The 20,821-nt window shown below is 43.4% G+C and overlaps 2 protein-coding genes across 5 annotated transcripts in view; both read left to right on the top strand.

Annotated features, from left to right (window-relative positions):
* LOC126397089 (zinc transporter ZIP3-like) overlaps window positions 1-6,576 on the top strand; it is a 7,979-nt gene extending 1,403 nt beyond the window's left edge. For 2 of the 4 annotated variants that reach the window (XM_050055586.1, XM_050055585.1), the window contains exons 2-3: window positions 2,097-2,388; window positions 3,730-6,576. In XM_050055586.1, coding sequence (XP_049911543.1) covers window positions 2,182-2,388; window positions 3,730-4,476 — 954 coding nt within the window. In that variant the 5' untranslated portion in view covers window positions 2,097-2,181 and the 3' untranslated portion in view covers window positions 4,477-6,576. The remainder of the gene's footprint in view (window positions 1-2,096; window positions 2,389-3,729) is intronic. The other 2 variants (XM_050055584.1, XM_050055583.1) reach the window with 1 other exon arrangement.
* Window positions 6,577-6,674: 98 nt separating this feature from the next.
* slc1a8a (solute carrier family 1 member 8a) overlaps window positions 6,675-20,821 on the top strand; it is a 26,156-nt gene continuing 12,009 nt past the window's right edge. The window contains exons 1-7 of the mRNA XM_050055564.1: window positions 6,675-6,798; window positions 9,937-10,429; window positions 13,718-13,797; window positions 15,868-16,083; window positions 17,645-17,687; window positions 17,774-17,981; window positions 19,816-19,915. Coding sequence (XP_049911521.1) covers window positions 10,190-10,429; window positions 13,718-13,797; window positions 15,868-16,083; window positions 17,645-17,687; window positions 17,774-17,981; window positions 19,816-19,915 — 887 coding nt within the window. The 5' untranslated portion in view covers window positions 6,675-6,798; window positions 9,937-10,189. The remainder of the gene's footprint in view (window positions 6,799-9,936; window positions 10,430-13,717; window positions 13,798-15,867; window positions 16,084-17,644; window positions 17,688-17,773; window positions 17,982-19,815; window positions 19,916-20,821) is intronic.

Here is a 20,821-nt window from a genome sequence, read left to right on the forward strand (position 1 = left end):
CTCATGCATTGAGTAACATTACAAGTTAACGTTCCACCTTAAAAGTTGCCGGCAGTCGGCCCAGTGAATGAAGTTATTTTTTTCTCTTTCATTTTATAGTTGTAGTTTACTGCTAGGTACCCCAACAGAGGGGGGACCAAACATGGGGACGCTAAGGAACGCTTCTGTTGCTACCATCCACAACTTTCACTGTGGGAACAGAAGAAAGCGTACTGAGCTGAACTGAACTGTATCATATCGCACTGCTCGGTGGAAACAGGGCTCAAATGTCCAGACTTCACCGCACGTGCAGACTTTGCGGGCGCATTCCTGGGACTGCTGAGGGCTGTTTAAATCAACAAGTCATCCAGAGGGGCCTCAGGTGGACTTTGTGCAGACTTACAGAGAGTCCACTTGGGGTGCAGACTTCAGCAGGCCTCACTGATTTAATAACCCACAATTCATTGCAGCAGGCCTCACTGATTTAATAACCCACAATTCATTGCAATATGAACGTGATGTTGTGTTTTTTCAATCGCCGAAAAAAAAATAAAAAAAATAAAAATAATTAAAGCTACTTTAATTGTGTATGACAGAATTAAAACTCACATCATCACATCATGATACAGAGATATGAGTACAGGCTGTAGAGGGACTGACAATACATTTATTATTGAGATATGAGTACAGGCTGTAGAGGGACTGACAATACATTTATTATTGCAGCCTATCAGACTGTGATAGGCTCAATAATGAAACAATAAAAGAAGGTTTCTAATGTCAGTAACGCCCAATTTATTGAGTTATAGTCCTGATATATACACATCTCTGTTTTTGAACACATGCAGTCTGTATGTTATAGAGAGATGTATTTATACATTTTTGTTCAGTCACAAAAAAGTTATACACAGGATTCATATCTTGTTACCTGCAGGAACAGATGAGTCATCAATTGATATGACATGAATATGATTGTATTGAATGCCACTAGTAACAAACACTTGTGCCTTTTTTATTGTTGCCAGGCAACCACCCCATCACCTTCTTACTCTAACCCTCCCGTGTAATCAATCTACTTATTATTTATTTAATATTGTTTTATGTATTTCACAGAATACAGTGTCTTACTCACAATTGATGGATTATCATGTAATATATCACAGCCATGTCACATGTGATTCAGGCCCACTTGATACTGAGTAGATGATTTTGGCGTTCTCTACACTCAACTTCGGATGTGACGTTTTGTTGTCTTGTACACAGACTGTATATCAAAATACATACAGTCTCTGGTTTTGTAAATTAGGAACTTGTAAAGTTTTCAGATTTGGGATTTTACATAACTTTCATAAACATTTTCAACAACGATACGAGCTTAATGCTACAGTTTGTCAAAAAGCACAGATGTTATGGAGTCCCAGTGAAATGACCAGCTGAGGGTCCCAGAGACTCTCTACACTGACACCCTGTCAACATCACTGGTCACTGCATTGCTTTATTCTCGCCTCAGATGTTTTCAGAGACATATTTTAGTGACTGTTTAGCTGTAAGATGAGAAAGTTGGTCTGGCTGGTGGGCGGGGCTTGTTACTCTGTTTAATCCAACATGGTGGCCGGGTCTCAAACGTTCTCTTTTTACAGCTAAAGAAATGAAAGAAATGCTACAAGTCAACAGAGTAGACAGAGGAACACATTATGTCTCATTTAGTGCTAAGAGAGTTAAGAGTTTCAGCAAATAAGATAGAAGTTGTTGTTTTATGAAGTTTCCAGCTGTAGCTACGAGTACGGCTCTGTAGTAAACGTACGTGTTTAGGCCACAAGACAGTTTTTAATGTGTAGTTTTATGTGTTGGCTAAACTCTGTCTGTCTCTGTCTGTCTCTGTCTCTGTCTCTGTCTCTGTCTCTCTGTCTCTGTCTCTGTCTGTCTCTGTCTCTGTCTCTGTCTCTGTCTCTCTCTCTCTCTCTCTCTCTCTCTCTCTCTCTCTCTCTCTCCCTCTCTCTCTGGGAAAGTGATCCTCAGCTGAAGAATCTGGGCGAACTGGTTTATTCGGGTTTATTCTGCACTTCTTTGTGCACTAACGTCTCACACTCAGCTCACAGTGTCTCTGTCTGTCCCAGCAGCACCAGTAGAGATGTCCCAGCAGCACCAGTAGAGTCCAGAGTGGAGGTGTGTGTGATGCAGCTATAGTGTTTGAGCGTCAGGATGGAGATCCTGGTGGCCAAGCTGCTAGGCCTGCTGGGCCTATTTGGCCTCATGCTGGCGGGCGTTCTGGTCCCAGTGCGCCTCCTGCTGGTCGACTACGACAAGGCGCACAGATACAGGAGGGCTCTGTCTCTGTGTAACTCGTTTGGAGGAGGTGTGTTCCTGGCGACATGCTTCAACGCTCTGCTGCCTGCCGTCAGAGACAAGGTAACGCTACAACACCTCACGAGAGACGTTACTAATGACTAATATCCCTGATGTCTCAACTGGGGCTGGGCAGTTCAGATATGATTTTAGCTGCCAGTGATCATGAGAACAAGATAATCAAGATAAAGTGATTGTTGCACTGCAGCGCTCTGGTTTTGTCTTGTGTTACACATTTGACGCTCCTTGTTGCCAACTTCGCAACTTTATTGCTGGATTTAGCAACTTTTCAGACCTTTTCAGTCGCTGTATATCTGAAACACAACTAGAGACAAATTTAGTGACTTATGCAGTTCATCGCAACAAAAGCTAGAAACACATCTGTATGGATGAGGACAAGGGATGTTCCTGGCGACTAGACGAAAAATTTCATTAAGACTAGTCGACTAGTCTAAAAAAAGAAAACACTCAGAAAACTATTATTGTTAAGTATTTGAAACATTGTCCCAAAATATATTGTGCGCATTCAGAGCCCTTTGAAGCCTTTAATCACAATCTTCAACAACCATGTTGGATTTTAAATGCTGCTGAAGTACGAGACACTTTGTGCCGTGCGGTATGAATGTGAACATGATGTAAGTCAAAAGTTAACCACTAAAATAACATCTGAAATAAATAAAGTGCCTCTGAAATGTGGGGCACATTGAACCCTGCAGATTATCTGACAGAAATGATGCACTTCACTTTAAAGTTAATAAAACAACATGTACATTATAATTAAACTTCAGCTGAAATGAGGCATGTTGCTGCGTGCAGTATGAATGTGAACCTGCACATTATCTGACAACAACTCTTAAAGTTAACAAATAATATAACGTCTCAAAAAAGATTCATTGAATTTATTTTCTAGATCAAAGTGCTGCCAAGCCGCGCTGGTTTATGAGAGGATATCTCTCTAGTTTAAAACTCCAGTCTACTGGAGCATTACCGCGGGGAGGGGGACTGCTGTCTGATAGCTCTGTAGCACCCACTAGTGGCGGGCGGCTGCATGACAGTTAAGCTGCCTTGTACATAAATAAAGCACTACTAGGTTTAACTGACTAATATTTCTGGTGTCAACCAGCGAGGGGGCGGACGTTTAATCGTTAAGATGACTAATAACGCTCATCCCTAATCCGGAAGTTCTCAGTCGGTGCATCCCTAGAGGTTTCCCTTTGACGAGGTGATCACAGATCATTTGTGTCGCAGGTGTGAGTTTAGTTTAGCAGACGGGAGTTTAAGTTTTTCCCGGATCAGTGGTGAAACAATGAAAACAAAACTTAGTATTATATTAAAGTATTAAAACTGGATTCAGAATCAATAAACCGCCGTCTGATCTTCAGTGTGTGTGTTGACTCTCCTCAGGTGGCCGACGTGTTCACGCAGCTGAAGATCAGCAGCGACTATCCTCTGGCTGAGACGATGATGATGCTCGGCCTCTTCCTCACCGTGTTCGTGGAGCAGGCCATCCTCACCTTCAGGAAGGAGAAACCGTCCTTCATCGACCTGGAGACATTCAATGCCGGCGGCTCCGAGGCCGGCAGCGACTCAGAGTACGACACGCCCTTCATCTCCCCGGCGCGGGGCTCACCGGGCAGCGGCGGTCACCATTCCCACGGACACCATCACGGACACTTCAGCCCCGCCGAGCTGGCGGGGGCGGGGCCTCTACGTCTGGCCAGCCTGGTTCTGGCTCTTTCGGCTCACTCGGTGTTCGAGGGCCTGGCGCTCGGCCTGCAGGAGGATGGAGCCAAGCTGGGCAGCCTCTTCCTGGGCGTGGCCGTGCACGAGACGCTGGCCGCTGTGGCACTCGGTGTGAGCGTGGCCAAAGCGTCACTCGGCATGAAGGACGCTGTCAAGCTGGGCGTCACGGTCAGCCTGATGATCCCCCTGGGCATGGTGGTCGGGATGGGCATCGAGTCGACGCAGACGCTGGCGGGCAGCGTGGTGTCAGTGGTGCTGCAGGGACTCGCCGCCGGCACCTTCCTGTTCGTCACCTTCTTTGAGATTCTGTCCCGAGAACTGGACGACAAACAGGACCGGCTGCTCAAAGTGCTCTTCCTCATCCTCGGCTACACTGCACTTGCTGCACTCGTCTTTATCAAGTGGTGACACACAGGAAGTGCTCTGACACACACAGCAATACCAAAGGAAAACTCATAACTCCACAAAGGCAGCAGAGTCCAGCTGTGAGAGGCGGAAACATCTGGAACAGCTGTGTCTGCGATGTAGGCAGAATCAGGCAGGGTTTGTCGGCTGCGGTTTTTAAATTTGGCCCCTCCTCCCTGCTCAGCAACACCAGAAGTGTTTCACCTCACTGTATTTGTGTTTTCATTATGTACGTATCAGCAGGAGGTCACGCACCACTGCCCAAAAGCTGGCGCCCAGAAACATCCCGAACACAACAGAGGAATAAAATCCAGGCAGAGGGCAGAGTCTCTGCAGATAAACACACCATCACTGACCTCCAGTGGTTTAACTCCTCACCTGGCGGCAGTGATGTACAGGTGTACTCCAGCAGACTGTGACATCACTGATGGGTGTTTTTACGGGTGCAACAAACTGCCTCTCGCTGGTGAAAATCTGGACCTGCAGCAGGTTAGAGCTTCCTGTGGAGTTTTCTTGTAAACAAAGTTTCTGACTAAAACTGGTCGTGTTCCCTCGAGGCCACGCCTGTGTCTCTGACATTCACCCCAAAGAACTTTTTCCCCCTTTTAAATAAAAAACTCTTAACGATACATTAAAAAAACACGTTAACATTATTTTTGACTACAGAAAGAATAAAAGTGGTTTTAGTCGGACATTATTTGTTACAAACCTCCAGGGAAAAGTTTACATCATGACTGGGAACTGAACTCCACACTGTAGGACCCTGTTAGTTTTTCCAAATTTGGTGTTTGAAGTTCATTAAAATGCAGGTCGGAGCTGCTAAATGGAGCAAAATGTAGTGACATAATAATTTGAGAACTGGAGACTTTTCTAAAAGTGAATCTGTTTGTTCTCTCTATTGAGATTTAACAGTGGTGTGTGCGACATTCAGAGCATATCAGTGATTGACACATGGCTGAGCTCGCAGCGAGAAGCTAACGGTGCTAACAGCAGCAGCAGTGCTGAAAGAGCTAACGGTGTTAGTCTGGGGGAACTGGATGGTGGGCGCTACTCCTCCACGACAACACGTAATCAGCGGTAACCACCCTGTGAGCACAGTGCAGAGCAGCGGTGATGAGCCAGCCAGTGGGAAACGCACAAAGGACGGGCCAAAAATGTGCATGGATTGGCCGGGTGGAGGAGGTCTCGGGCTGTGGGAAAAATAAATATTATTTGTTTATGTATTTTTGAAATAAATAATATAAAAACGTGCAGCTAAGGAAAGAAGCAGAGAGAGCAGCCAAGCACTGAGCTGAGCTCTGTCCTTCCTCTTGGTCGGAGTGGGGAGCTTCTCTGGCGTGGAAATACGGTGATATTTAGTGCTTTTATTGGCGGGTCGGCTGAGTGTGTCATGTGATAATCTTGGACGGACTGGGTTCAGGATTTAGCTCACACAGGTCAGTTCAGTTCAGGTTGTAATTTTTCGGCCTGTTTAAAACTCTAGCGTTAACGTGCACATGCGTCCGGACCGTCTACCACAACAAACCACAGAGAAGCTCGATAGCAAACAGTTGCTTATCAATGCTCTGAATGTCGTACACAGAACCTTTAACTGAGCTTTAATGTTGCAGCTACATTTATACACTGCTGGGTAGATTAATATATAATAATACGTGATTATTTATTTGTTTATCATATTTTGTATCAGTAATCTGAATCTAAAGTGCAGTAGAAAGTACAGTGTTTCCTCTGAGATGTGATGGAGTAGAAATATAAAGTGGAAATACTCAAATAAAGTAAATCAAAATTGTTCTTCAGTACTTGTGTACTTAGTTACATTCCACCACTGCGGCGGTGAGGTATGACACAGTTTCATATATACTGAAGCTTTGAGCTGGTGTTAAGGTTAGTTTTTCTATTAAACCTGCTGTGTCTGTATGAAATAATCACACTGGAGCCTTTTAAAGATGATCTGCACCTGTCCATGTAATCTTTATGTTTATGACCTTTTCATTGTTGTCTGTGTTCATGTCGTGATGTTGAAGAGTTTTGTATTTATGAAGGTTTGTGTCGTCTCATCATCGTCTCATGGTGTGTTGGTTAAATTAAACAAATTATTATCAGACTGGATTATTTATGTGGTGTAAACAGCAGCAGACACAGAACAACATGATGTCCGTCTGATAAATGTAAGTCCCATTTTCACTCTCAGTCAGCTCCATTTTACATCTCTCTCCATCATCATCTTTTATTTTGGTCACTGACTCGTGTTTCTCCCTCAGATGCTGCTGCACGCTGTAAAGTTTGCTTTGAGAGATTGACACTGAACTCAACGTCTGACTGAAGGTAACAAACCAGTTCACGAAACATGAAGCACTTAAATAACACCCTCTTCCTGTTCACAGAAAGTACACTGTGACTTCACTTATTATGGAAATTCTAACTGTTAGAATCTGTTTTATTTTTACTCAAGAAATACAAGTGATGAAAACTATCAACATACAAAAATACATTAAAGATAAAATAGTAGCGCTTTGGGGTTGCATTTTTGATGTATGAAAGGCGCTATATAAATAAAGTTTGATTGATTGATTGATTGATTGATTGATTGATTGATAGTAAAAAATAAAGCTCTAGAAAAACTAGAATTGTATTCCTCAACACAAGTTTCTCGTACAGTTTACATCCATATCCTTCTGTTCCTGAGATAGACGTTGAATAATGGACCGAAAAGTGTTTTATGCGGAACGTGATGATGTCACAGTCAAGCTGACCTTTGACCTTTTGGATATAAAATGTCATAGCTTCATTATTTTATCCTGTTAGACATTTGAGTGAAACTTTGTCTTAATTAGCGTTTGAACTCTTGAGTTGTGGACAAAAACATGTTTTGTGAGGTCACACTGACCTTTGACCTTTGACCACCAAAATCCGTCAGTCCATCGTTGAGTCTGGCAAAGGGAAAGGAGTCTGTCACCCATTTTTAACGGGTTCACACGTGTTTAAAATACCTGCGTACACGCACTAATTTTGACGACGTCCATGTGTCCTCAGGTCCCAAACACTTACTGAGTGTTGGTCAAAGACAAGGTGACATCACAGTGTGAAATAGGGCTGCAATGATTAGTCAACTAATCGTTGACTAATCGACTATTAAGATAATCGGTTTAAGTCATTTTTCATTGTCAATACTATAAAGTACCCAAAATACTCTTATTGCGTACACTAACACTGGTGCTGGTGGTGCTGCTGCTGCTGGTGCTGGTGCTGCTGGTGGTGCTGCTGGTGGTGCTGCTGCTGGTGCTGGTGCTGCTGGTGCTGCTGGTGCTGCTGCTGCTGCTGGTGGTGCTGGTGGTGCTGGTGCTGGTGCTGGTGCTGCTGGTGGTGCTGCTGCTGGTGGTGCTGGTGCTGCTGCTGGTGGTGCTGCTGGTGCTGCTGCTGCTGCTGGTGCTGCTGCTGCTGGTGCTGCTGGTGGTGCTGCTGCTGCTGGTGGTGCTGGTGATGCTGCTGGTAGGTGAGTGGAGCACAGTGTCGGAGCAGCATCTAGTGGACATGAGAGAGAATGTCAAGAAAATATTTGTTGCAGAAAATGTTTTAAAAATGTGCACAAATTATACTTCAGGTACATCATTAAATATATTTCGATGCTTAATATTTTTGTACTTTAATGCAGGAACTTTTCACAAAGTATTAATGCACAGTGGTATCTTTGTTTATTTAAGTAAAAGATGTGAGTACTTCACTTCACATTCACTAACTTAATTTTCTGAGTTTGCTGAAGTGTTTTTTTTCCAAATGTTTACAAAAGATGACAAACAGCAGTCGGCTTTGAATTTAGTTCTGAAAATAATTTTAAATATTTAATATTATTAAATGAAAAAGTCATACAGTATATAGCACTTTTCTTGACAACGTAACAAAGTGTGTCTCATAAACAAACAGCTAAAAACCCTAAAAACATTCAAATCTAGTTTCATATTATATCGTATTATTTTATATGATGTTATTTTGTATCATATATATTTTTTTTACCTTATGTATTTACATCTGTACAGTACACTGTATGAATATGAAAAAAATGGAAGCTACCACTGTCTACTAACATTAATAATTGACGCTTTACTTTCTCCGACAATAAAAACACGATACAGACGTTAACATTAGTTGAATACACCGTGTTCTGTTGGGCAACAGCAACACGCAGAACGCTATAATACTGGAACAGAATAATAATGTTTATTTAGTTTTTGATTATTATTACATTTGTTGATTATTATTTTGGACACAGGAGTTTTGTTGTCTGTCGCAGAATCGCAAATTTTATGTCTCTGCGCTGGTGATAGCCGCAGCCGGAGGCATTGTGCTTTTGGGATGTCCGTCCCATTCTTGTAACTGATAGCTCAAGAACACCTTGAGGAAATGTATTCAAATTTGGCACAAACATCCTCTTTGACTCCAGAATGAACTGACTAGAATTTGGTGGTCAAAGGTCAAATGTTAAGGGCACTTTGACCTCTGCGGTCTGATTCTTGTGATCGCATTGTCTCAAGACCTCGTTGAGAGAATTTCTTTAAATTTTGCACAAACATCCACTTGGACTGAAAAATGAACTGACTAGAATTTGGCGATCGAAGGTCAAGGTTAGTGTGACCGTAAGTGCATCTCATATAGTGAACACTATAAGGCCTAGAGGGAAATTATTCAAATGTGGCACAAACATCCACTTTGAGTCAATGATGAACTGATTTGGTGGTCAAGGATCAAGGTCGCTGTGACCTTGCGTGTGTTTAATTCTTGTGAATGCCATATCTCAAGAACACCTTGAGGGAATTTCTTCAAATTTGGCACCAACGTTCACTTGGACACAACAATGAACTGATTAGATTTAAGAGGGCAAATGTCAAGTTGACTGTGACCTTGCATCTGTCCCGTTCTCATGAATGCAATATCTAAAGAGCAGCTTAAGGAGATTTCTTTAAATTTGACACAAACTTGAACTGAAGAATAAAGTCATTAGAATTTGGTGCTCAAAGGTCAGTGTGACCTCACAGAACATGTTTGTGTCCTTAACTGAAGAATTCATTCACTAATTCTGACCAAACTTGACACAAATGTCTAACAGGATCAAATAATGAAGGTCAAAAGGTCAAAGGTCAGCTTGACTGTGACATCATCATGTTTTAACATCATATCTCAGGAACAGAAGGGGAGACATTTGGTCAGATACTGAATTGGTGACTCTAATCTTGAAACTGTGCTGATTGATTTGTGGCATATTTGAATATCATATATTATAATTGATGCGGTGTGATACGGGCAGCCTGAGGGCTCTGACAGGAAAAAGCATCTTTGATCACAGAACCTGATAAAAATGGAAATCTGAAAGTCTCACTGACCCTAATCTGAGCTGACAGAGTGAAACCTCACTGAGTCCAACAGCTGCAGGATCCTCTGACCTCTCTGCTGACTTCTTGACCACGACAGTTGAGCCAAAACCTGAGGAACAACAACAGGACGGTGTCCAGCAGCAGCAGCAGATGCCACAACAAAGGCGTGTGAGGTTGTTGCACCTCTTTAAGCCTCTTACCGGCTGTAAGTCTGCAGCCGGCCTGCAGCGTTGCCGTTGGCTCTGATCGTGATGATTTAATCCCTCAGTGGAAAAGGTTAGCTCGTCTTTGGCTCTCACAGGTCTGTCACCCTGCCAACCACACACAGGCCAACAGAAAACTTGGACAGCATGGAGGAGCTTCTTTTACCGAGCGGAGAGGAGGAGGTGCGCTCCGACCACAGCTCGTACGCTCCGGGAGACGCAGGGAGGACGATGGGGGACCGGGTCAAGACTTTTGTCCAGGGGGACCTGAAGAAGAGCGCGAGGGATTTCTTAAAGAGGAACGGGCTGCTGACGCTGTCGGTCATCGCCGTGCTCACCGGCTGCACGCTGGGCTTCATGCTGAGGGGAACCCAGCTGTCCACACAGGTACGACTCACCTGTTGTGTCTACCTTTCTGTCCAGACTCATCTGCTGGGAATCAAAATGTGGAAATGGCTTCCATGTTGATCTGATGTTCTTTTTTAACTTTATGTTGATATTTTACTTTAAATGTTCCATGGATACTTTCTAGCAAGGACTGCTCAGCTTTCATGTTCATACTTCCCTTAAATTTCCCCTCAATATTTTCTTTTAAACTTTCCAACCTGTCTCTCCGGCCAGGCCTGTACATTTCAGTTGGTCTGAGACTTTCTTTGAATTTTCCTCCCTCTCTGTCCATTAAAGTTCCCGTCAGGACCTACACTGATGTTGATATATCTCCTTTAATAAATCTCACGTTCATAGTTTCCTTTAATCTTTTTGTCAGAACTCACTTGGACAAAATATTCCAGTTCCCATGTCCACGCCTTCTCTTAAGTTTCCCATCAGGCTCCTTTAAATTCAACTTTTTAGCTCTGTTGGTGATATTTTCTGTTTGTCCTCAACTGCTGCAACTTAAAATGTCAAAAATGTCCTCTGTGTGAACACTTGCTGTGTCTCAGGTCAGACACCTCTGGATTTATACAAGCTAGTTTGAGTGTGGCAGACACTTCTCCCCCTCAGTGGTCGCCATGTTGCCTGTGTAACAGAAGGGGCGGGGCCACAAACACACTTCAAGCTGAAGCATTGAACAAATTACATTTTATGTTTATTTTCACTTCCACCATACTGCTAACATGTTTCGCTGGTGTTAGCATGAAGCTACATGTAGCAGTGTGTGTATGTAATGTTTCCCTGATGTTAGCATGTAGCTACATGTAGATAACACGTTTCCCTGGTGTTAGCATGAAGCTACATGTAGCAGTGTGTGTATGTAATGTTTCCCTGATGTTAGCATGTAGCTACATGTAGATAACATGTTTCCCTGGTGTTAGCATGAAGCTACATGTAGCAGTGTATGTAATGTAATGTTTCCCTGATGTTAGCATGTAGCTACATATAGCAGCATATGTTATATCATTTTATGCTGACATTAGCATGTAGCTACATGTAGCATCATATGTAATGTAATGTTTTCCTGATGTTAGCATGTAGCTACATGTAGATGACATGTTTTCCTGATGTTAGCATGTAGCTACATGTAGATGACATGTTTCCATGATGTTAGCATGTAGCTACATGTAGATGACATGTTTCCCTGATGTTAACATGTAGCTACATATAGCAGCGTATGTTATTATTTTATGCTGACATTAGCATGTAGCTACATGTAGCCTCATATGTAATGTAATGTTTTCCTGATGTTAGCATGTTGTAGCCTCATATGTAATGTAATGTTTTCCTGATGTTAGCATGTAGCTACATATAGATGACATGTTTCCCTGATGTTAGCATGTAGCTACATATAGCAGCATATGTTATCATTTTATGCTGACATTAGCATGTAGCTACATGTAGCCTCGTATGTAATGTAATGTTTTCCTGATGTTAGCATGTAGCTACATGTAGACGACATGTTTCCGTGATGTTAGCATGTAGCTACATGTAGATGACATGTTTCCCTGGCGTTAGCATGTAGCTATATGTAGCAGTGTGTGTGGTGTAAACAGTTGCAGTAGTAGCCTTTAGCAGATGACCATATGTAGACGTCAGCTTGTTTTGTTGGAAACAAAGTATTCAGAATGGCCTGAAACCTCCTGAGGTGTTCACTCACGGGGATTACTCTTACACAGGAGCATTATAGAAAATAAGGAAAAACATCCCAGGTCCCCTCTTTCTTTATATTTTCCCAACAGGACTCACCTGGTGGGAGTTAGAATATCTGCTCCTGTGAGACGCTCTATAAATACCAGACTCCTGTGTGCACACGTTATTTAGAGGTTTTTCTCTGACACTTTCACATGCTGCCCTGTAAACCCTTTGCCTCTGTGTGGATGCTTTTATTTAACTTTGCTGCTGATAATTAAATCTTTAGTCAGACAATTTAGGTTCAGGTCAGCTGACAGTTTTTTCATGTCAAGTGTTGGATAAAAATAGTGCAGTTTGTCTGTGAACGGTTTTCCAGGAATCACTGATCCGTCCCAGGCAGACGGCCGAATATAGAGACAGAAACATGCAGGTCACTGGACCACTTCGACACCGGCTCTTATTTTAAATTTAAATCCATTTATGAGGAACTTACTGGAATTAAATCATCTTCAGTGTTCAAGGTTTCAGTCGATGACATGTTCCAATCAGACTGAGCTCTGAATCTGAGGTTTCTGTTTTTGAGATACCACAGAGGAGAAATATTCTGTTGCAGGAAAAAGTATTGCATCGAAAATCTCAAGTAAAAATATAGAAGCATCAAAATATACTCAGAGTTCCCAAATTAAAAGTACTCATAATGCAAAATCATAAATATGATATTATATTACTGTATTATAATTATTGATGCATGAATGTGTTGATCAGTTGAATGTTGCAGCTGGTAAAGGTGGAGTGTATTTTAATGACTTTACAAACTGCTGGGTGGTTTCTATTTATTTATTTATTATTGATTATATTTTGTATCACTAATCTGAATGTAACTAAATATAGTGCAGTAAAAAGATCAATATTTACCTCTGAGAGAGAAGTTGAGGTTTAAAGTAGCAGTGTAGACGCACAGCAGGCGTGCTCAAACACCAGAGCAACGCCAGAGCGACACACGTGTTCCCGAGCGCCCATTTTTCAGGCTGTGACGGCTGAGATAAACAGAGTTCAACTTTTGGAAGGCAGCAGCGTGCACCACATGTCATGTGACAAGGACCAACCAATCACAGCTGACAGATATATTTCCTTCTTCAGTAAATAGTTCCTTGAGGTAGAAAGTGGTTTCTGGCACAACTTCACCGATTCACAAGGTGCATGGAGAGTGAGGAGACACTGAAAAATGTCAAAAGAGCTCCAGCAACACTTGTGGTATGGAAAAGAAACTTTACTGACCGACGCGTTTCGGCTTGTGGCCTTCATCAGGGTCATCATTGACCCTGATGAAGGGTCAGGAGCTCTTTTGACCTTCTTCAGTAAATATCAGTCTGTGATAAATATGGAGGAGAAGGTGATCATGTTAGTGCAGAGCTGTCAGAGCGTCACATCTGCCCCACAGACGATAGGCCGACACACTTATAAACAGCTCCTGGAAGAAGATCAGCTCTGCACTCAACAACAACCTGTAACTTCAGTTATGCCACAAAGCTTTTAGATAATAACTCATGACTGAAAACTCTGCTCTTATTTTGAAACGCTGATGTGAGATGTGTTTTGTCTCCACAGGCAAAAATCTACTTCTCTTTTCCTGGAGAGCTGCTGATGAGGATGCTGAAGATGCTCATCCTTCCTCTCATCACGTCCAGGTGTGTCCATGTTTTACGTCCGTCACACATTAAAATATTTAAATAGCTACGAAACATCAGGAAGAGAAATGATATGAGCAAAGACAGAAATTTACTTTGGACAGTTTCTGAGACTTAAAGTTTCACCACAGAATCACAATCAGGAATCAGGTCACGTTGCACTTCTCTGACACACACAGAGACGACCGACAAGAAAACAGGAAAAAAAACAAAACGTAAAAATATGTGCATCGTGCTACGATATATAACACAATGTGTAGATTCTTTTTATGATGGTAAACAGTGATGACGTGTTTTGTGGGCAGAGCTGAACTATTGGAAGAAAGTGACAGTGGTGTCGGTGTCAGCGCCAAATAAAACGTAAAAAGCATTTATATTATTGAACCAAGCGCGATGACTCGTTTTTATATCCATGCGTTTATGATCTATGTGTAGTAGAATTTTTTTTTTGTCTCCAGTCAGTTATAATCTGGATGTTCACTGCTGCTCAACGCTCTGTGTGTGTGACTGACAGGATCTGAATTATTTACATGGTAAAACATAAATCATCATGAGAACTGTAAAAACTCACATTTGTCAAACATGGATTTGTCTTATTGTCCAAAGTGCTGTCTTCCTGCAGCGGGTGGTGTTAATGCTCCGTATCTGAGGTGATGGAAAGCCTGTGATTTTTGACGCTATTGTCACCACCCTCATCGGCTGTTATGATCCTCTGCTCTGATGCTGCCAAACTCCACCAGTAAAGATGCTCCGTTGTGTGTTTTTGCCGTGTTTACTCGGACGCCTCAGAAAGTAAAGTCTCTGTCGTGCCTTTGTGACAACACGACTGGTGTTCAGAGACCAGCAGAGAGAGAGTCTGTGGTCAGGATGCCTCAGACCGTGAAGCCTACCGTATCTGCAGCGTACTTAAACGCAGGGTTTCCCCCAGAGAAGCTGTCAGGCTAGGTGGAAAGTATCTTTGGGCGGAGCCAGCAGCAAATGTCTCTTTTATGGAGGCCAGTGACACTTTGTTTTGATTTTAATTTAGGCCTGTCAAATAACACGTCAAAAAAATGGACACTGATTAATGGCGTTCTGTGGTGCCCTTTGACCCGGTGCGTCACTGAAGGCCACAGTGTCTTTGTCACATGATGGAGGCAGACGAGATGACGCTGCTCGGCCCCGTGAACGGAACAGTTACATTTAAAAAAACACCCAGATGGAGCTGTTGATAGGAGCAGCGTTCTCTGCAGGTTCTGCTCCAACCATCAGAGAACGTCAGTCTGAAATATCACCTCAACACAAACCTGGAGGTCTGAGCTAGCATAGCCTCTGATGCTAAAGGCCCGAACGTACTCGGGCAGAATGTATGCGGAACGGACTCCGCGAGTAATGTCCGCAGTCATTCGGGCTTTCATAGTTGAGCGCCCTTCCGCGTTGTAATTTCTTGTAAAAATGTCCGTGAAAAATCCCCGCGATGTGAAAAATACATGCAGAGCAGTCACTGGCGCGCGAAGCGGAGTCCGCGCGGTCGTAAAATCTGAGCTTTGCGCACACAGGGCTTGCGGACGTCCGCTTTGAGTCTGCGCGGACCTCCGCAGAGTCCGTTCCACGTACGTTCTGCCCAAGTATGTTCGGGCCTTAACGCTAGCAGCCAGCCTCGTCACGCCACACTGGACCAGGTGTTCAGACTGAGTCAGTCTACCTGTGACCGACTCACTGACTCCCTTCAGACCAGTTTGGGTGGTCAAGGACAGGGGGACACCTGTGTCCAACATCCTGGAGGACAGGGGGACACCTGTGTCCAACATCCTGGAGAACAGGAGGACACCTGTGTCCAACATCCTGGAGCTTCACTACAACACATCTGACAACATTCATTTGAACTGAAATAAAAATAAAATAAAATAAAAAAGGCTAACAGTTTCCTACTGCTTCCAGTCTTTGTGCTAAGCTAGGCTAAAGGACGTCTCTCTGTAGAGGACACTTGGAGATGAAACTGATTCAGGAGACAACAGAATAAATTTCACTAAATGCCCCTTTAAACCAACATCTGTCTGTCTGTCTCTGTCTGTCTGTGTGTCTGTGCAGTTTAATGTCGGGTCTGTCGTCAATGGAGTCGAAGGCCTGCTGTCGGATGGGCGTCCTCACCGTCACCTACTACCTGTGGACCACTTTCATCGCTGTGGTGGTCGGCATCGTGCTCGTCGTCATCATCAAACCCGGCGTGGGGACGGAGATGGAGAGTAACCGTCTGGGAGGGGGGCCTGTCATGACCTCGGCCGACGCCCTGCTAGACCTCATCAGGTGAGTTGGAGGGGCACAGGTGAAGGGTCAGACCGGGACTCTCTGTCTGTCTGTGTGTTAGTCTGTCTGCCCGTCCGTCCGTTTGAGAGACAGACAAAATAAACTAAAACCATCAAACACTGAAAATATATGTGATGAAAGACACAGTCAGCCGACTTTTATCTTTTGTCCGTTAAACAAAGAGAAACGGTGAAATATGAGGAGCAGCAGCTTTAAACAGGTGAAAACAAAGATTTATAAAACAGGACTGAAACCTGCACGACGAGTAGAAACTAACACCTCTGACAGACTGAGAGATTTTATCAGTCCTGTACGTTTAGTGCAGCTACACATGGATCTAATAAACTTTGGTACGACATCATGTGTGACGTCTGCAGACTGTACGATGACAGAGGTGGATGCTGCACGGGTTATTACGTCTCTACTCACAGTGATAAAATCATTTTTATCATGATAAAATTTATGAAATGTCAGAAAAAATATTAAGATATCAGAAATATATTATTAAATTGTCTGAATTTTTTTTTAAATATCCTAAAAAAGGTTGATAAAATGTCAAAAATAGTTATTAGAATGTCCAAAAATACGTCATTTAAATGTCTGAAAAATATTATAGAATGTCCAAAAAAATGTAAAAAAAAAATGTCAGAAAAATATTCTTAAATTGTCTGAAAAGTTTTTTAAAATGTCCTAAAAAAATGTTGATTAAGTTTGTGAAAAATGTTATTAAAATGTCAAAAACATATTAATAACATGTCAGAATTATTATTAAATTGTCCGAAAAAATGTGGCTGCTGTTGCTAATCTTTTTGAAATTGGACTGTTTTTGCAAAGAAAGGGTAAATTTTTGTGCCAGATGTTTGCGTATGACCTCATTTAAATACGTGCAAATAGCACAGGAGCGCTGGGACGCTGTTTGCTGAGCAGCACAGTTGGGGTCCACTTTACTGTCTGTGGGTGCACGAGAGAATTACACGCTTTGTTTTTGTCTGATCTTTTGTGAATTCACCCCTCAGTGTCCAACGGGCAGCTGCCACTCAGCTGAACAACGCTTAGATCAACAAATCGTAGAAAAGACACACGCACACACACACACACACACACACACACACACACACACACACACACACACACACACATATGAATCCAATTACAGACGGGGCTGATCAGTATATTTTTAGTAATCCTGCGGGGATGAGTGACAGATTAGCCGAGTCAGCGGCAGTGCGATGACATGATCTCTGCTGCGGCACGTTGGCAGACCGTGCTCTTCATCATCCTGTTGACCTCTGACCTCCTGGTGAAGGTCAGGTGATCTTAATAAACCCTATTCCCTCTGATTCATCCGTGTTTACCTTCCTGCCGTCCGGCGTCACATCAGAGTCTCACACCTGTCGCTGCTCCACTAAAAAATACTTTATTATTGATCCTGTGTGTTGGAGGTGTGACAGTCTGCTGCTCTCTAACCTGTCATATATTCCTCGTACGTGTCTGTAAATACGTGCAGGGCAATACCAACTGCTTCATGTTTAAATTAATCACTTCTTTTATTCCACCACAGAAACATGGTTCCCTCGAATCTGATCGAGGCCACGTTCCAGCAGGTGAGAAAACCTCCAGGACTCGTTCAGGTAACGCAAAGTTTATCACGTCTTTAACTCCTGTAACTAACCCGACTGTGTTCCTTCAGTACAAAACGGACCTGATTCCCATCCTCAAAGTCCCGACCAGAACCATCCAGCCCAACTTCGTCTATGTCTTCCCTGACGACAGTCACCCTAAGGGGCGGACGGTGTACCTGGAGCTGACCCCGCCTCCGGAGATCACCTACAAGACCAGTCCCGGCAGCAGCCAGCAGATGAACGTCCTGGGCATCGTCATCTTCTCCGCCACCATGGGTGAGCAGGACGCAATCAACAAGTCACTGATACAGAGAACTCTGTCATTAAGAAGTTTAGGGACCGTGTTCACCAAAGTGTTTTTCTCTGGGGTCAGCATATCTTTTTTTAATTACACTGGGCGCCTCCTGCTGGAGGTGTTCTGGGCACATCCACTGGTAGGAGGCCCCGGGGCAGACCCAGAACACACTGGAGGGATTATATATCTCATCTGGCCTGGGAACGCCTCGGGGTCCTCCAGGAGGAGCTGGAAAGTGTTGCTGAGGAGAGGGACGTCTGGGGTGCTTTGCTCAGCCTGCTGCCCCCGAGACCTGGCTATGGATAAGCAGATGAAGATGGATGGATGGATGGATGGATGGATGGATGGACTGTGCATGAGTTTTGTTTCTGTGACAGCAACATCTTGACATTAATGTTAGCCAGGTAGCTAACGTAACGCTACGCTAACAGAGGGTTGACTGCACAGTGAACAACAAGCGTGTCCGGACGATCTGCTCGCACAAATGTGTTTTTCTTTTCTGTCTTTGTTGTGACAGTCAGAAGGTAGCATGGCTAAAGGAGCAGCAGTGATGTCACCAGCTCCTTTTTGAAAAGAGACTTTCAACAGGAAGCACTCGGAGCAGCTGCACAAAAAAGCACATGCACTCTGAATGGAGACACTGCGCTTTTTCTCCAGGTGGCTGCATGCGGCTGTGTACGCTCCCTCCTCATCGGCAACAATTGAAAAAAAAAACAAAAAACCCACCTGCCGGTCCCAGGTGTGTCGGTCAGCTCCAGCAGCACCACAGAGAGAGTTATGTTTAAGAACAGGACTGTGTGTCGGCGTCGCTCTACAGCTGTAGGAGATGTGAGTGGAAACACTTCCAACATATACTGACATCACCCAGATGTGCCGATCACCAGGACGAGGAAAAAACAAACCGGAGGTCAGCTCCTGATCCCCGCTGCTTTCAGGAAGCCTCAGGACGGGATAGGGTGTAGACGTTATATTAATGGAAACACACTGAACATGATAACACACACGATCACTGGCACCCTCTTATAACGTAGAGTGTAATGACACGACAACACACAACGGCCTTCGGGTCATGGAGCGGTGTGCGTCAGTGTGGATGAATGAAACATGAAAACAAACAGTTTATTTCAGGTGGTAACGCGTTATGTGACACTGAATGTGATAACACCCGAAATCCTGTTGGTAACATGTGATATTATGTAGTTACTGCTAAGATGTAATATATTACTGTAACACATTACCCCCAGCACTGATCATTATTGACCCACAGCGGAGCAGCTGGGCTCTGAATATTGAGTCAGTCCAGGTTCAAACTGTGATTTAAGTTCATTTGATATTCCAGCCGGTCCAACCCGAAACACTGCTCTTCTGTTTCTGTTGTGAAGTTTGAAGAAGAGCTTTGCTAAAGTTACCTCCAGCTTGTTAGACGCATCTTTGGAACCTGTTCTCATTTAAATCTGCACAGTTTGATGCAAAGCTTCTGCTGATTTCTTCTCAGCTGTTGCTCAGAGGGATCTTTTTCTCTCAGTTGTCGGTCTGGTTGAACTGTCGGACAGCGTTTTGTTCTCCACGTACAAAACAAACTCTTCACTCCAAATAACATCTGTTTGTAAAGAAGCCTTTGTGCAGCCTGAAAGCATCAAAGATCGCTCAGACAAACAGAGGAGTCCTCTCACACATCAAACTTTGTAACAGTCAGAACTGAATATACACATCAGACAGATTCTCATTCGTCTACCCATAATCCCTTGCCTCTCTGGTTTACACTCCTCACCCTGAACCTATAATAAAAACGTCTACACTGTGTTGTTGTTGCAGGTCTGTTGCTGGGCAGGATGGGAGAACGAGGAGCTCCACTCATCAACGTCTGTCAGTGTATCAACGAGTGCGTCATGAAGATCATCAACGCTGCTGTCTGGTGAGAAGAATACACTGAAAGTACACACAGTACACACTCTTGAGGAAACACACGTCCTCTTAAAGTATTTCACTGCTGCAGAGATGGTTCATAAACCGGTCTGTCTCTGCAGCAGAGGAACGCAAATACTTTTCAAATCTGTGCTACAGAATCAGAGAAAACAAAGAAAGAGCTGCGGCATTTTCATTTGCTCAAGACACAGAAATCCTACAGCTACCAGAATGCATTGCATCGGAACGAAAAGGCTACCTCTGGTGGGTAACGTAGTGCTAGTTGCACATCCAAACCGGCTGGTGACAAACAATCTCATATTACAGTTGAACAGTGAGTTAAAATTTCTGAAACGGGTCAGTCAGAGGATTTTCTTTTTGATGAATCAGGAGATCTGGGCGCTGATGGAGGGAAGTTTACCACGGTTCATTAACACATACGACCCACACTGTTACGATACAGAGCTGGTTGAAAATCGGCGAAATATCCCTTTAACAGCTGATATTCTGACATAGGGCTGGGTTATATAACGACTGTACCATATATCAATATATTTTCAAGTAAGATATAAATTTAGACTCAGTTTATATCGATATTGGGTCAAGTTGTGTTACACCATGTGTTCATCTCTCCTCTGTCACACTCTCCGCACAGCTCCGCCCCCTCACTCACTCACAAGTTCTCCAGCAACATTTAAACACACCACGTCACAGTGACGCAGACCTCCTGTCTGTCTCTGTAAGCTGAAACCATTTCCCTCAGTGGAAACAAAGCTTTGATTTACTTTCATTTCACAGATAAGAAACAATAAATTGTGAAGACAATAAAGCCTCCACACACTGTGTGTGATTTATCCTGGCTGAAATATGAGCAGAGGAAATCTCTGCTAGCTGCTAGGCTAATTTATACAATGTA

The sequence above is a fragment of the Epinephelus moara genome, chromosome 10 (assembly GCF_006386435.1).
Source record: "Epinephelus moara isolate mb chromosome 10, YSFRI_EMoa_1.0, whole genome shotgun sequence".
Lineage (NCBI taxonomy): Eukaryota > Metazoa > Chordata > Actinopteri > Perciformes > Serranidae > Epinephelus > Epinephelus moara.